The sequence below is a fragment of the Trematomus bernacchii genome, unplaced genomic scaffold (genome assembly GCF_902827165.1).
Source record: "Trematomus bernacchii unplaced genomic scaffold, fTreBer1.1, whole genome shotgun sequence".
In the NCBI taxonomy this organism is placed as follows: domain Eukaryota; kingdom Metazoa; phylum Chordata; class Actinopteri; order Perciformes; family Nototheniidae; genus Trematomus; species Trematomus bernacchii.
In genome coordinates, this window is record NW_022987608.1 from 7,652,651 (window position 1) to 7,668,274 (window position 15,624).

At 40.8% G+C, this 15,624-nt stretch overlaps 1 protein-coding gene across 7 annotated transcripts in view; it reads right to left on the bottom strand.

Annotated features, from left to right (window-relative positions):
* Window positions 1-9,230: 9,230 nt before the first annotated feature.
* The window catches only part of lmo3 (LIM domain only 3), a 38,391-nt gene continuing 31,997 nt past the window's right edge, over window positions 9,231-15,624 (bottom strand). For all 7 annotated transcript variants that reach the window (XM_034131209.1, XM_034131208.1, XM_034131205.1 and 4 more), the window contains one exon: window positions 9,231-11,528. In XM_034131209.1, the coding sequence (XP_033987100.1) occupies window positions 11,423-11,528 (106 nt within the window). In that variant the 3' untranslated portion in view covers window positions 9,231-11,422. The remainder of the gene's footprint in view (window positions 11,529-15,624) is intronic.

The following is a 15,624-nucleotide window of genomic DNA, read 5'->3' on the forward strand; positions in this document are numbered from 1 at the left end:
ATCATTCAAAAATGATTTTTACTCATCATTGCATCAGTGTTCATAATCCATTGATCTAATGCAAATGGAGCTGGATATAATTGCCACTCATCTTGACACAAAAGGACTCAAAGCGAAGAAACATTTGTCTCAATTGATTGCGATCTCTGTTTTAAAACCCTTGTTAAAGCAAAAACTAAATATGCTTCTTACCAACTCAAAATCATAGCCAATTCAATGCCTACATCAAACCATACTATACTCATTCATGCTTTAAATTACAGCAAATTCAATCACGACTCAGTCAAATGAATGGAAAGGGAAAATAACTCTGATTTAAAAGTCACCTATCATGCAATAGCATAGGTCTCAGATATATAAAAATATATAAAAAACATGTCTATGAAGTGTTTTGCTCAAAATACCAAACAGATCACCCATTCTAGCCATGCCTCATATCCCTCCATTTCACTTCCTGTTTCAAAAGTGCTGATTTGGGGTATAAAGCTTTAAAAAAAAGAAATTGATAAAAAAAAAAGGAGGGGGCTGAGCTCATGCGGGAGAGGCTACCAGCAGATACTGCGGTGATGAAACGCCATATCATGGATTATCAAGGATTATTTCTGAAACAGTATGGAGCTCAAAGGCCTTCTCTCTTGCCGGTTATACCACAAGGTGAGTTTCTTTTTATTTCCTGCTTCTTCACACACATGCTCTCCAGTACAGGTTAGCTCTGAGTGTTAGCAATGCTAATGTGAACATGCACCGACCATATTACGTCCAAAACAGTCGGGCATTGTTTCTGATAGGGCCGTGGGTGTAAAGCCAGCCTACATTTCCGATATTACGTCATATCGGACGCAAATCTGGATCAGCTCCGTTGTAGCCCCGTTTTTAGAGATTTTGGTACGGAGGAAAAGAGAGAGGGTTTTATTTTCTGACGCTGCGTGAGTTCCCCGACACACCGGGGCGGGGACACATATTTATGTATAAAATACATCAAAAAGTGCATTTTGCATGATGGGTCCCCTTTAAATAAGGGCTTTAAAAGTGCTTGTTCTGGGTAGTTGATTTAGTTAAAAATGTAAGTCTTTTTGGGCCTAATGATGTAACCAACTAACACAGAAGTTATAGTGCCACATTTTGACCACTATGAACATTTGCTTCAGTTAGATGGGATTACCTAAAACACACTGGGAAAACCCTTTTTGGATTTGGCTTTGGCTTTCTGCATGGGGGCATTGTCATGTTGGAACAGGAAATGGTCTCCTCTAAACTCACACTGGTAACCACTAACAAATGTTATTTAATGCTGAAGCGTTAGGATTTCCATCATTGGAACTAAGGGGTATTGTTCTAAGCAGGAGTAGGCCAAAGGTGTCCATGGGAATCTACATATCTTTGGTGATAAGGTATATTGTTCCTTCCACACATACCTTTTCATTTCCATTGCCTGCTTAAACATTTAACTGAGAGTTTGTGAGTGTGTGTAATGTGTAGATCAAGTGCCCATTGCTGTCTGTATTTTCTAAAACAGTTTATTGCTGATACACAGTTCTCCTCAGATCCTCCATCTGCCCTGTTTGATTACACTCATCCTCCAGAGAGAGAGGAGGAGGAGGAGGAAAGAGAGAGGGAGCATTGCCTTTGAATCTCCTCCGCCATTTCACACAACAAAATAAGACGTCTCATCGCACAACGTTTCTCCACCAAACGAGCTGGGTGGGTTTGGAAACCGAAAGAAAATTGCCTTTTGAATAATCCACTTCTTGATTTATTTTCTTTTTTTTCCCTCATGAAAGGTTTTCTGAAGGTTATTGTTGAAAATAATGCAGCTCCTGCCCCCCTGCAGATGACAATCATCTTTCCAATTTGTTTGAGATTAGGTCATATGGAAACAGCACATCGTAAACACACAGGGTCGGCACACAGGGTCGGCACACCGGCGATGGAGGATGGGGAGGGTGGCACCGTTTCCCCCTGTTCTGGGTGCATCCAGCCTTGATTGCCATGACACTGGCAGTAGCAGAAACCAGGGCAACAAACAAACAGAAATCCACAGATCTCTGTTACTAACTGGGAGAAGGAGAGAAGTCGACCCCCCACCCTCCTCCCGACGCAGCATGACCAGATTGGATGTTTGATTTGCGGCTGGATCAGTAAACACACTACGGCTTCGGCTGTTTCTTTTGATTCAACATAAATCATATCTGAACAAACAAACGAGTTCTCAGTGTTTGAGATACGGCAGTATTGACATCAGCGCTGCCATCTGAGAAGAACATTAATATTTCTCTTAGCACTACTAGAGGCCCACTTTTATCACTAAAACACTTTCAATAACATTGCAGAGCATGGCTTCTGTTGGTCAACGGTGATGTGCGTGAGTATGTTTGTGAATGGGAGGTGGATTGCAGTCATTTTCCTTGCATGGTTGAGCTGGTAGACCTAAATGAGCATCTGGTTGAAGTTACCCTGGTACATCAAAAGAAAGATTTCTGAGACCCAGAATCCTGCATCTCACCGACCGTTGGCTCCTCTGACTGCAATGTGGCTAATGACAGGCAGATTCCTCAGTGATCAAAACTCTCTGTGTTGTGTTCCCTGAAATAAGGGATGTGTTGACTGGGTCAGATTAATGCTGGAACATGTGTTTGAGATGCCACTGCAATCAATGTGGTGCTAATTGTGTGTCTCAGGGACATCGACATTTTTTGCTATCTAGAATGTCAATAATCAGCCTGGTTAGCTTGTGACTCTGCATTAGATGCCTTTCCTACTGACAAGATAACATTGTGCTATACAGCTTAGCATTACACATTCGCCTGGATCATTCGATACGTTTAAATCACATCCTCTGCAAAAGCTTTGTATAATATATATAAGGGATAATGCCCAACGATTTAGCAAAGGTAGTGTTTAGCGGGGCAGCAGAACAGGTGGACGCAGGTGCAGACACAGACAGGCGATGGAGTAATTGGTGTTGGTGGTTCAGAGCAGAAACAGTGAATCCATTATGAATCTGGTATTAAATGTGGGGGTTTATTTGTAGGAGTCTTGATTATGGAAATGGTTTCAGCTAGTATACGATGCTGCTCTGACTCCAGCTCACCTGTAAACAATCACAACACACAGGGAGAATCAGAGAGTGGCATAAATTCAGCAGGGTTGGGAGGCTGAAAGTAGGTCACAGGGAGGCCATTAATCTAAAATAATATCTCAAACAGCATCATCCAATGTATTACTATGGTTAATTCCAATAAAAAAAGTTTTTTACAAGCTGTAACTTTACTTGCCCGGTAACATCTTAAAGTTCACTAGTACCTAGAACAATCAATACCATCCAACAACATTTTCAAGCAATGAGAATGTTATTCATTACTCGAGTATATGAAGGCAGCATATAAAAGCCAGATTTCTTTGTCTTGACATCATTTAGATCAGCTTGTTTTCCAACCCTTTTATGAACATCCTTAGCAAATTTCATATACAGTACATTCGCTCATTAGTTTTGAAGACCTTGTCGAGTGTTGGTGGAAACAGGAAAGGGTCAAAGGACTACCAGATTTATAGGACACATTCTGTGAGGACAACAGATATCTCTATTAAATTCAACATGGAATATTTCAACACCTCAGTGAGGGGATGTCAAAGCAGCTGCTTTCCATCAACTGTCAAAGTCAAAACAGCTGCTTTGACAGCCATGACTGAGGTGTAGCAGCAGCTGCATTCCTAACACCACCAGCTGTTTTCTAAGGATAACTTATGCAATCAAAAAAACATTGTATGGAAATAGTGTATTGCTACCTTCCTCCCTCCCTGTATTGTGACTGCAATAGGATTTAGGGGGTTGGGGGGACAGTGGGTCCACAAATGACCACCACCAATGGAAAACCTACATATTTGGTAGTGATATACAGTAGTTACAACCCCTCAAAGCAACTCAACTTTTGTACCACCAATCATTATTCAGACTATTATATTTCCATTTGATGTTGGTCATGTGATTTGTTTTGGCTCTGATTTGTGAATGAGTAACGGTGACCTGGATGTTATGCTTTGTCACAGAGGGTTGAATAATCGTTCAAAGGGCTTCACTCAGTTGAGAAGTAGTCAAATCAGACTAAAAATACAAAAGTCTATTATCCCTGCAATAGAGAGCTAATGACCCAACAACGGGAAGATATTTGCCAGCGCACCCATCTCCTTGAAAGGGCCAAAGGATAAGGAGTCATTAAAGCAGTGTTATCTGGTCCAGATAGCATTGGCATGTCTGTAAAGATCATTATTTTTGCCCCTGGAGCCGTTTGTGAGCAGGGCTAACTGCACACCCAGCGCTAACTCCAGGGTCAGCTGTAACACAGGGATGAAGACGCTAACGATACGCAGCCTGGCAGCTAATGCTTTTTCTAAATGCTCTTAATGATTGCCATCCCTAATGTGGGAGAGTTTGGGGTCTCTGTTTTTCGTTGTGCTTCATCAACTCACTGTAGCTGACAGGGCAACCAGTCTCACGGCATTTCGTGTTATAGTCACGACATTTATTCTATTGATTCGTGTTCACCAACACGATTTCCCCCTTTTTTCCGTGTCACACAGAACGATTTTAAAAGCAATGTATTTCTATTGGTAGTGTGTTTCGTGCCTGCAACACGTCTTTTTGTCCGGTCGGGTCTTGGAAGACCGGAAGCTGTGTGGTTCATAAAAACATTTTCTTACTCAATATCAAGCCACGATTATTGTTTTTATTTTAAATCGTATAATGTCTGACTTTTTTTGCCGTCCGCGAGGAAAATAAATGGGGCTCAGAGCCTCAGAATACTGAAATCTGAATTTTTTTTATCTTTTTTTCCTTCTTAATTTGTTATTCTTTTCTAAATAACACACTGCTATTTACTCAACAACACACAATTATCCTTGTTTTTATTTATTTGTTTAATTCTATAATCTCGGGCTTTTTTGGCGTCCGTCGGGAACTGAATTTCAAAATAAAATAACCGGAAACAGATACACACCCACTGAACTGATTACCCAAGATCCTCAGCTATGGTTTAAGCTCGATTGGATTGTTTAGCCCCAATGCACGTTGGGATATGGTGTTAATGCGATATGAAATCCGAAAAACATTTTGGAGTTTAGGATGGCCGAAGACACTACCCATAATCCTCAGCTATTGTTTGGGACTACAGTCCCTTTGCTTGACAAAACGTGATTAATATTCAAGCTCTGGGATTGGATGTTGGAGTGGCAGTGTGCCAAGGTTACGCCGAGCGTCAAACAGCTCTTTGAAATGGAACCCCCCCCAGAACTACACATGCTGGCTATTGTGTTTCGCAAAATGTTATGGGACGTCTCTACTGGGAACGTTTTCGTTTTTACCACAATTAGAAGTTGCCAGTATTAAACACATTGGTGTTATCAAATTTAAAACATATAATTAATAAATGGGTGAAAATTGCTTGTGTCCATAATCGGCAGCATTAATATATACCCACATGACAGCTCATTGTTACTTTGTAATTCTACTCCACTACAATTCAGAGGTTAACCTGGTATTTTTTACTCCACTACATTTATTTTGGTTACTTTGCAGATTCTGATTAATGATGTGAAATATAAACAACCCTTAAATCAGACTTTAGTTAAACCTGAGTAAAATTCAGTGAAGGTGATTGTCAAGTGCCAACAATCAGACGAGATATTTGATAGTTGGTGCTTGAGAAGACAAACATTTATCTGCAGATCCCTATAAAGTATATTCATTACTCGTTATTCTCTACTAATAGTTAATTAAAGACTGTATATAATGGCTATTTTGCACATCCCTTTCAAGATTTCAAGATTTTCTAAGGTTTATTGACATATCATATACACAACTACGGTGTAGTTATGCAATGAATGAAAAACTTGGGTCGCAGGTTCCTCAAAAGTGCATTACAAGACATCTATCAATATGTGTGTATACCTCCACCATTAAACTCATATTCTGCACATTTCTTATATTATCTACATACATAAGAGTATAATTAATATGTATAATATCAGTTAAAATAAGTGCTTCAACATAGTTAACATTGCAGGAAAGCAATATATTAGACGTTAAGTACTTTGTCAGGCTTAATATTTATCTGTAGATACCCCTAAAGCTTTTTTCTTATTTAAAAGAAGACCATAACCTAAAGTATTCTTTAATGTTTAAATAAAGGTTAATTTAGTTTTTCTGTTTTGCACATCCTCCTATTAATATCTTTGTACATCCGGCACTAAACTGTTTTATTGTAGAGATCACTTACAGTATCTTCTTGATTTTTTATATTCTATATTTCTATCATTGACCTTCTACTTTCCCCCTATTTTGTATGTACTCTTAATATTTTTTTCATCAAATATAACATATTAAAAAAAAAATGCAATAACGTGCTTTAACCACTAGGCGGCGCACACAAGGTACACACAGCATACAATGCCATAATAACTTTGTATTATTAGTGTAGGACACTTATGTATGTATAACATCTGAAGATGTGTAGTTTTATTCATGTTTTTACATAATTCTACAGGATATTGCTATATTATTTCACATGTTTTACTTCTACACATTAATATCTGATTTGTAAAACATCACAGACAGAAAGGTATATCCGTCATTTAATGGTAAGCTATTGAAATTCTGAATCCATAGATGTGTCTCCCATCACCCAAAACCCCTGACTATTCTTTCAACTCAGTATTTACATTCTTATATTCAAAGAAAATCAGTAATATCTTTAAAAACTATAAGTCCTTTCATATCAACTGTGCACCGTTATGGGGTAAATATAACCTATCTACGAATTGGATCAAATATAAAAGTCAGCTGAATTAATGTTGATACTGCAAGGAGACGTATTGTGTGAAGAGAAATGGAAGATGTTGTTTAATTGCTGATATATTTATGATCCACGTCACATATTCAGTTTCGGTGGCAGTTCTTCCAGTTTGTCCAAAGGTCTTCTAATCAGGGCTCTATAAATAGAGAACTACGGCAGATGTGTAATATTTAATGCAGCAGAACAGAGTATTACAATGCCGTTATGTGATGACTTTCAAAGAGAAAAGCAAGCACACTCAGATTAAAGTATTATTATTATTATTTTTTTAAATGTTTTTCGGATTTCATATCGCATAAACACCATATCCCAACGTGCATTGCGGCTAAACAATCCAATCACCGAGCTTAAACCATAGCTGAGGATCTTGGGTAATCAGTTCAGTGGGTGTGTATCTGTTTCCGGTTATTTTATTTTGAAATTCAGTTCCTGACGGACGCCAAAAAAGCCCGAGATTATAGAATTAAACAAATAAAAAAATACAGATTTCAGTATTCTGAGGCTCTGAGCCCCATTTATTTTCCTCGCGGACGGCAAATAAAGTCAGACATTATACGATTTAAACTAAAAACAATAATCGTGGCTTGATATTGAGTAAGAACATGTTTTTATGAACCACACAGCTTCCGGTCTTCCAAGACCCGACCGGACAAAAAGACGTGTTGCAGGCACGAAACACACTACCAATAGAAATACATTGCTTTTAAAATCGTTCTGTGTGACACGAAAAAAAGGGGAAAATCGTGTTGGTGAACACGAATCATGTCATCAATAAATGTCGTGACTATTACACGAAATGCCGTGAGACTGGGTTAGACAGGGACATGGCAGAGATTTCCTTTTTGTGATAAAGACCGACTTTAAATAAAACTTAGTCTTAGTCTTGCGATCTAGAGATCTTTACTAGCTATGTTACTCTAGATGGGAATATTCATTTGGGTTTTTCCACTTCTGTGACCATATACAGCTGTAGGTGACCATCGCTTTATTTATTTCAGTACATTAACATGTGTAATCCATCACAGATAATCGAACAAAAGCTGATGATAGCCCACACCTTTTGACTTTTTGATGGTGTAGTGTCACATTGTTGCATTTAAAGGCCCCAACATAACAGATACATCAAATCCAAGCCTATTTATCTTTATTGGTTCTTGGCTCTCAAACAATACTTGTTTTCTTTGGCTGTTTTCCTCAAGCACATGAAACATTGTTCCTACCGCAGTGATCATAACACCATCTGTTTTATATAAATGTTTGCATTATCCCACAGTAAATGATTAGACGGTTGTAGTATTCTCCTAAGAAAACCACCTTTATTCGTCTGTATACATTGTGGCGCAGACAGCCATTACTTTGCGATGCATTATCCCTTTGAAAGCAGACAACACGGCGGTAATGATGCTACGTTATCAGCGGCAGGATTCAGATGTTAACATCTGACTCTGGAGAAGCTGCACCATAATAACACATGACACATGTCTGCCATTAGTGAGAATTCTCCCCATGGTTGCCACACTTTCTTTTAATTTGACTCGGCTGTAATCTCCATGTGTTTTCATCTGAAGAACTTTCAACAGCTTGAGCCTAATCAAAGAGCCTCTCTCTCTTCTCTGTGTCTCTCGATAAGGAAATTCAATTAGCTTAATTGGCCTAGATATTATGCTCTGTAATGTGATGTAAGCATCAGTGTCGACAAACTTCACAGGGCACTTTGGAAGCACCTCGCTAATTAGAGCAATAACTTTAATCCAAATGTTTTACTTCGACATTCCAGATGATTCTAAATTGAAATCCAGGTAATTAGTTGAAACAACCCACGAGGAGATAGCTGCCGCCGCTTCTTGAAAGCAGCTGATGGCAAAGTATCACGGAAGCATTGGTTTATCTCTTTTTTTTCAATGTTTGACACATGACAGTACCAAAATAGAAAATCCACTTTTTTCCTTCTGACAAGATGAAAGCCCATTGTGTTTTTAGAACTGAACAAAGGATGGATTTGAAAAATGAATCTCATTAATATGGGAAATGTAATCCCTGCAACCAAGGCTCTTCTTTCGGAAATATTGTGAGCTCCCTTTCATCGGGACAAAACTGAAAAAAGGGCATTTTTATAAGCAGCGGAGACAACAAACTGAGGAAATGATTGCGCTTTTAGATCGATCATATATCATGGGCTACAACATGCTCTGCTGGTTAGGGTAATGGACAGGGAACAGGCCGTTTCTGGTGGCTGCTTTGCATCTAATGCTGTGCCCTTGGGCTAGATACTTAACCTTTGTTGTTCCAGCGAACACCGACTTAAAAATGGATATACAACTTTCTTCAGACACAAATCTCAGCCTTGAATAACAGTTGAAGACAAAAAGACGCCACACTCACTGGTAACACAATAAAACTGTATTACATTTGTGCTTAAAATTATTACAATTACAGTATTTACAAGCGTTGTCCTAAAAATAAACATCTCATGCTGGATGACACATAAAAAGAAATCATTGTACAATAGCAAGCAAAAATTAATATTTATTTTATGTACACCCACAATTTACAAAGTAAAGAAGGTTTTTTTTCAGCTAGAAATGGTGCTGAGCGCTGTTGCACCTGCTTGGATTTAATATTGGATTCAACCCCCCCCCGCAGCAGGGAGTCATTGAGACTTAGATGACCAGATCTGAAGGTGACCGACCCGCCGCAGAGTGCAGTTAACTGGCTGTGTTGGAAATTACACAGCCACCCCCGACATAAAACAAACAGTGATTGACAAATCATCGATTGGATTCAAGTATCAGCATGTCAAACAATGTCACATTTTGGACAACAGGTGATGCACTGAATGTTTATCAAATAAATAGTGTACAAAAACTACCCAACCCCCACCATCCCTGACCAATCCCTACAACCCTACAAACGCTACAACAACCTGCCTCCACCAGCATTTCCTCACATTTTCTGTTTGAGCAGTATGAAAGCAAGGTTTGGATAAATAGAAAGACCGTCTCCAGCAAAAAAAAAAAATATACAGCCGTCTTTCAGAACTAAGCCTGGAGTTAGAGTTCAAACCCCGGGCTGCCAGAGCGCGGCTGAAAGGGGCTCTGGCGGAATGCATTTCAGGAATCGAACCTTGACTCATGTCGATTATATGAAAGATAATCTTGCACAACCACACAGTTGTCTACAGGCATTAAGTCTGGTCCATATGTTTGAAGCCGCTTTAGCTATTTATTTATTCAGATGTTGTTGCCTAACATGTTTCTTGCCTGTTAACACATCCAGATTACTTGCACAGCAGTTCAATAATTGGGAATTCAAAAGATAAAGCAATATTTGCAGGTTAACGAATGTTGGGTCAACCTGCAAGCAACATTAGCGTCTCATTGGGTTGGTGTTTGTCCAACAGATACATGAAAATCCAATGTTTACTCTCCTTTTAGCTCTGTTTTGGTCTCCTCCAACCACTCAAATATATATTTTAAATATCTGGCTCTGTAGCTAACTAGTTGCTAACTCCAAATAATGTTAGGTGCTATGCAGGCTAAAAATTCAGAAGAATTGAAGATTGAAAGGGTTTCATCACTATAGCAATGCTTTCCACATTAAACACCGTTCTATTCATTGTTCAAATAAAGACTGACCACTGTAGTTTACATGCCATCAAATGCGTCTCCCTTTGACCAGCAAAGGTCTTTTCATTGATATTCAAATAGCCAATTACATTCCTCTGTGACAGTATTCTTCAAGGGTGACCTGGCTTTATTGACGTTATGGAGTATATTTATGTAGTGATTGTGTATGAGATTCTATTCATCCAGAGAAACACATTGATTATTTCCAAAACTCTGATTTTGTGCCTGTGAGCCAAAGCAGCTGTGTGATTGGGAAGCATGTAAATATCATGGAATCTTAAGGATCTGAACCGACTATATGGACAAGACTTAGCCTCGCAGGACTGCATGACGGATACATTCCCAACATGCTCACACACACACACACACACACACAACCATACATACCAAGCAACAAATGAGTCATCAGTGTTATTTGTGCCCTCTTTACATTCACTGTGTTTTAAATCTGATATCATACAGTAAAAAGGTCTTTATCTCAAAGTTGATTGACAATACCTCAGTGTGTTTCAGATTCAAGTAGAAGTTGCAGATAAGAAGAGACACAACTGCTTTTGGGTTGTTTAAAATGTTTTTTTTGTTGCTTTCCAACAACTGGGATCAGCTGTTGGTTAGAAATTGCTCTGAGGCTGGTGTTTGTTGGCCATGAGGAAAGAGGCAGCATCCGTTACAAAAAAAAAAATGGCCACACTATTTTTTTTCATACTTGTAGTTTGTTGTAGGCTTCCAGGGCCCTTCCCCGCCACACCGGCATTTCTATGGCTATTCTGTACAGCGGAGTGTCCCCTCTGCTTAGCTATGTACATGTGGGGGACAGCAGCTGGACAGGAGCTGGACAGGAGCTGGACAGGAGGCAATAGTGCTTTTTGTTGTGTGATTGCAAGCTCTCCTTCAGTCTCTCTCTTTCTCCCACTCCTCCTACTCTTCCTTCTCGTTGGCCTGCGAGGGTCAGCGGACCTGGGGAGCGTAGCCCTCCTTCATCAGCCCTTCCTCGTAGTCTGTCTGGCACAGGATCATGTTGTTCTTCAGGAAAAACTTGTCTCCCACACAAAACCTGCACAACACAAAAGAGACAGAGGAGGGAAAGGGGGGGTTTACATAAGCATCAAAGCAAGAATCTCATCATTAGCACTGAGCTGTAGGCTAGCAGGCCTAGCCAGCTGCAACGCTGCCGTGTGCAAGCTAGGCTCTCCTTTAGGAAACAGTCAACTCAATTACAAGGGGGCAAATGCAGGGCTGAGGGGGAGGGGGGGAGGGGGGGGGGTTGGTGGAATAATCTCTGTTTCAAGCCGAGGTTCCCTTTTCAGCTGCAGCTTTTACAGAAACCCCCACCGACCTCGGCAGCGGCCCGTCCAGCCCCAGTTGGGGGGGGGGGGGGTTACGCTTGACCTTTCAGCACAGTGCCAAGTGGAGATTATGTTGAATGCGTAAGAGCAGTAACTCTTCCTGTATTGTCCTGAGGGCTGCTTATCTCTCTCAATGTACAGGTTAGACAAGGTCGGCAAGCAGCGATGCCAGTGTTTACCAAAGGGGAGGTGGAGCTGGGGTTAGGGGATGGGGACAGTGAGCCTCGCCTCCATTTGACTTCCTTGGATGTTAAGACTGCTGAGTTCAGTGCTGGGAGCTGCACACAGCGCATGGAGCTCAGGTACCTGACAAGCTTGGGCTGTTTGCAGCATTTATTAAGGGCTGCAGGGCAGATTGAGAGGCTGATTTGTTACATCCATTTGGGACCAATTAGCAGGATTCAAATACACCGTAGGTGCTGGCGCAAAGTAATACAAAGTGTGAGAATGGTGTGTTTCTGGAAACAAATCCAAATGCTCTGAGGAAGAGCTGACATTTTATTTTGAAAAAAACAGAGCTGAACATTCTGATGAAGGGGTTTGAATTAATGAACATTGCAGTGACATGAGCATTAAAGTCTGTCAGTCACTTATACAATATGTACATTAGGTGACTGCAATCAATTGTTTTCTCACGTCTATTTTAGTTTGACGATGCTTGCACACTTTCATTAACAAACTAAACACAGAAGACTAATATCCATTCATCTACACTGTTTGACACGGTGATTAAACACAGGCAGAGGTGTGCTTCATGTACCGGTGTCATCCTCTCTGATCAAATGACACATTCTCTCCCAGAATGTATTAGGGTCTGTGTCGAGCCCACTCCCACTTTAGCTTTCTCTCCCTTTATTTTTGCACTGCCGCCCTCCCTCTCCGTCATCCTCTTCTTCCTCCCCCCCCCCCCCCCCCCCCCTCACAGCTCTTATCCCTGCCCTCCACTTATTTCACACAGACAAATTGTTTCTGCTCCGTGAAATGTCAACAGCATATGTGACATCTGTGCACCAATTATGATGAGGATATTACACTGTGCCCATCACAGGCGTGTCTAACAAAGGACATTGTGTTGCCCTAGTACTTCCACTTTTTTTAAAACAATTGTAGAAGGCTCATATATTTGTTTGCTGCTCCTGACATTTCAGTAAACATTGGATAACCAGCTAGTTTGTGTAAGTAACTTCTGATATTATACATAATTTAACTATGTACATTTTTCCAGTTTGAGCTTATAAAACCAGCAATGAACCCAAATTCCTCCTGATTTGAGGAACTTATAACCATCATTAAACGCAACTTTTTTTAAACGTTCATTGGCTTTTCCTCACTGTTACCAACACATAGGAAAAGAGAATATATATAATATACATAATCAAGTGAAACTTATGTGTAAGGCATATCTATTTAGGAAAATCAAACACACTTTTAAGGTTTTAATGTATTAACCCTAACCCTACTTTACTTCATTTTCATACAAATCATACCATTCAGTGAGCCCCCAAACCCTTTTTGTTAGCATCTGCTTTGATTATTTTGTATTCATTTACACAAGTTCAGGTTTTTTCCTTTATTTTGTCACTTATATGCAGCGAACACATGTTATTGTGTAAGCTAGCTATAGCTCAACCTTCATTAAAGGCCTCCCTTAACACCACAGCTGCTAGTATCCATATAGTTTTGCCATCATATCATGGTTTCACTGAGCTTCTGCCGGTGCTGTCTTCCTCTCTTCCTGTACTGCCTTCACTTCTCTCCCTCCGTCTTCCTTCCTTTACTTAGAGGTGACTGTGACTAATGAGTCTTTAGAGACCTCTTGTTGTAGGAGGAAGAGAAAGAATGGCTTCCACAGGCACACACTTAAAAGATGTATTGCGATGCCAGCAATTTGCCTCGGAGGCCTGTGTTAACTAGAGTGTTCACTTCCACTCAAATGAAGAAACAGGGAGATTGTCAAAGAGAGAAAATAGTCTCAACTGCACCAAATCTAATTACTGTTGGGATGCATACAGGTTCAGAAACACTTGGCCTGGTGACACTGATGTCTAATTGTAACAGCATGTTGTAAATCTTCTCTGGCAGATTGCTGCTGGGCAATCAGACAGCCGCACAAGGACACACTGAAGATGAGTTTTTTCTTTGGGGACTGTAACATGAAGAACATCATTTCACATATGGAAAGGAGGAGATTGACATTTTTTGTCTCCCTCTTTGGTGTTAACCTCCAATGCTGTTGTGTTTTAACACAATCTGGCGTTATGTCAGGTTTCTATACTGTAGCACCCAAAAAATCAATTGTTAATCAAACAATGTGTCTACAAATGGTGGAAGCCATTATAGCTATGTTGCACCATCCAATTTAATATGACCCTGCCCTGCCAGATTATGAAGTCCAAAAAAAAGTAATGCAACACAGTCAGTCATGAGACATCCTTTTAGAGACATACAGATGCTGACCTTGAAGGATGTGGCCTTGGTTGAAACACTATCTTATCATCTCCATGAGCAGAAATAAACTGACATTTTGTATAAAATATGACATTTTCACTTTATATTGTGCAGGATTACACAGTTAAATTGTGTTCTCTAGTAGGCTGGCTGCTCATGCTCTTACTTCTCCACACCAATCATACACAAAGTGACAACTGTGTCCCTTATTGGCTATTAGGCTCCTGTCTAACAAGCCTTACTCGTGACATACAAGGCACCAGTGGCTAAGCTTAGCTGTGCTGAACCCAATTGGTGTCAGTCTCTCCTTCCCAAGCTCCAGTGTGGAGCATCCTCCCTTATCAGCACTGACCTTCCCCTGCACTGTCACCCATCCTGCTCTCCTTTGCTCCCCTCTACTCTAACCTTCCTTCAGCCTCCCTAGACTGTGGCCTCCAGCTCATCAGGGGGAAATTGGGCCAGCACTGGCTAGATGATGAGGCTGGACGACAGCCCCATCGATTAGCTGTCCCCCAGGGCTGATCTGTGGCTAACTGCTTGCTGGATGGAGTCTCATATCTCTGTCCTTATTCCCAACACCCCACCCCTCACCAACACCTCCTCTCCTTCTTAGAACCAGCCCCCCCGTCCCTTTGCCTCCAAGACCACAGCGGTGCTTCCTCTCCCCAACTCAGGTGGGGAAAATAACAGGTCTGGCTGGTGGGAAGGTCACGACTGCAGATTTATGTCCAGTTTAACAGAGTAAGGCCATGTTGGGTGCAGACATGAGCAATCAGAGCCAATGTAGGATCCTATATTTTCACTGATAGACCAGGGACAGGAGCTATTCACTCCCCTCAGCTTGATACCATTTCAAAGTCATGCACAGAGCGAAGAAAGAGGGAGTAAGGGGGGGCTTTTGCTCTTTGGCAGATACACAAGTAAGATAACTGGTGAGGCTTTTTCCATTTATCTTATTCCTGAAGCAGGTTCAGCTCTCAATGCTTCTTTTCGTGGCAAGCAAGAGATTGCTGCCAATTTGACGGTGATGATGACAAAGAAGAAGCGAGCAGTTGCAGGTCATGATTGCAGTGACATGTCCACTCAGCTGACGGGCCAGTCTCTCGATCTCTGCTGGCCCTTTAACTTAAGCAAGGCCCTTAATAGCTGAAACGATGACCATTAGAGTCCTGCAGTGAGTCTATGATGAAATCAGAATAATCACTGGCTGTTCTTGCTCTGTGGGATACAGTAGGGTGGTTGTACCCACAAAGCAGCTGATGGCGTGGATACATGCATGACTGAGTATGTTTGTGTGTGGTGGGGGGGGGGGGGGCTGTATGTTCATACTTGATTGGAGCAATTCAACCTTCAAAC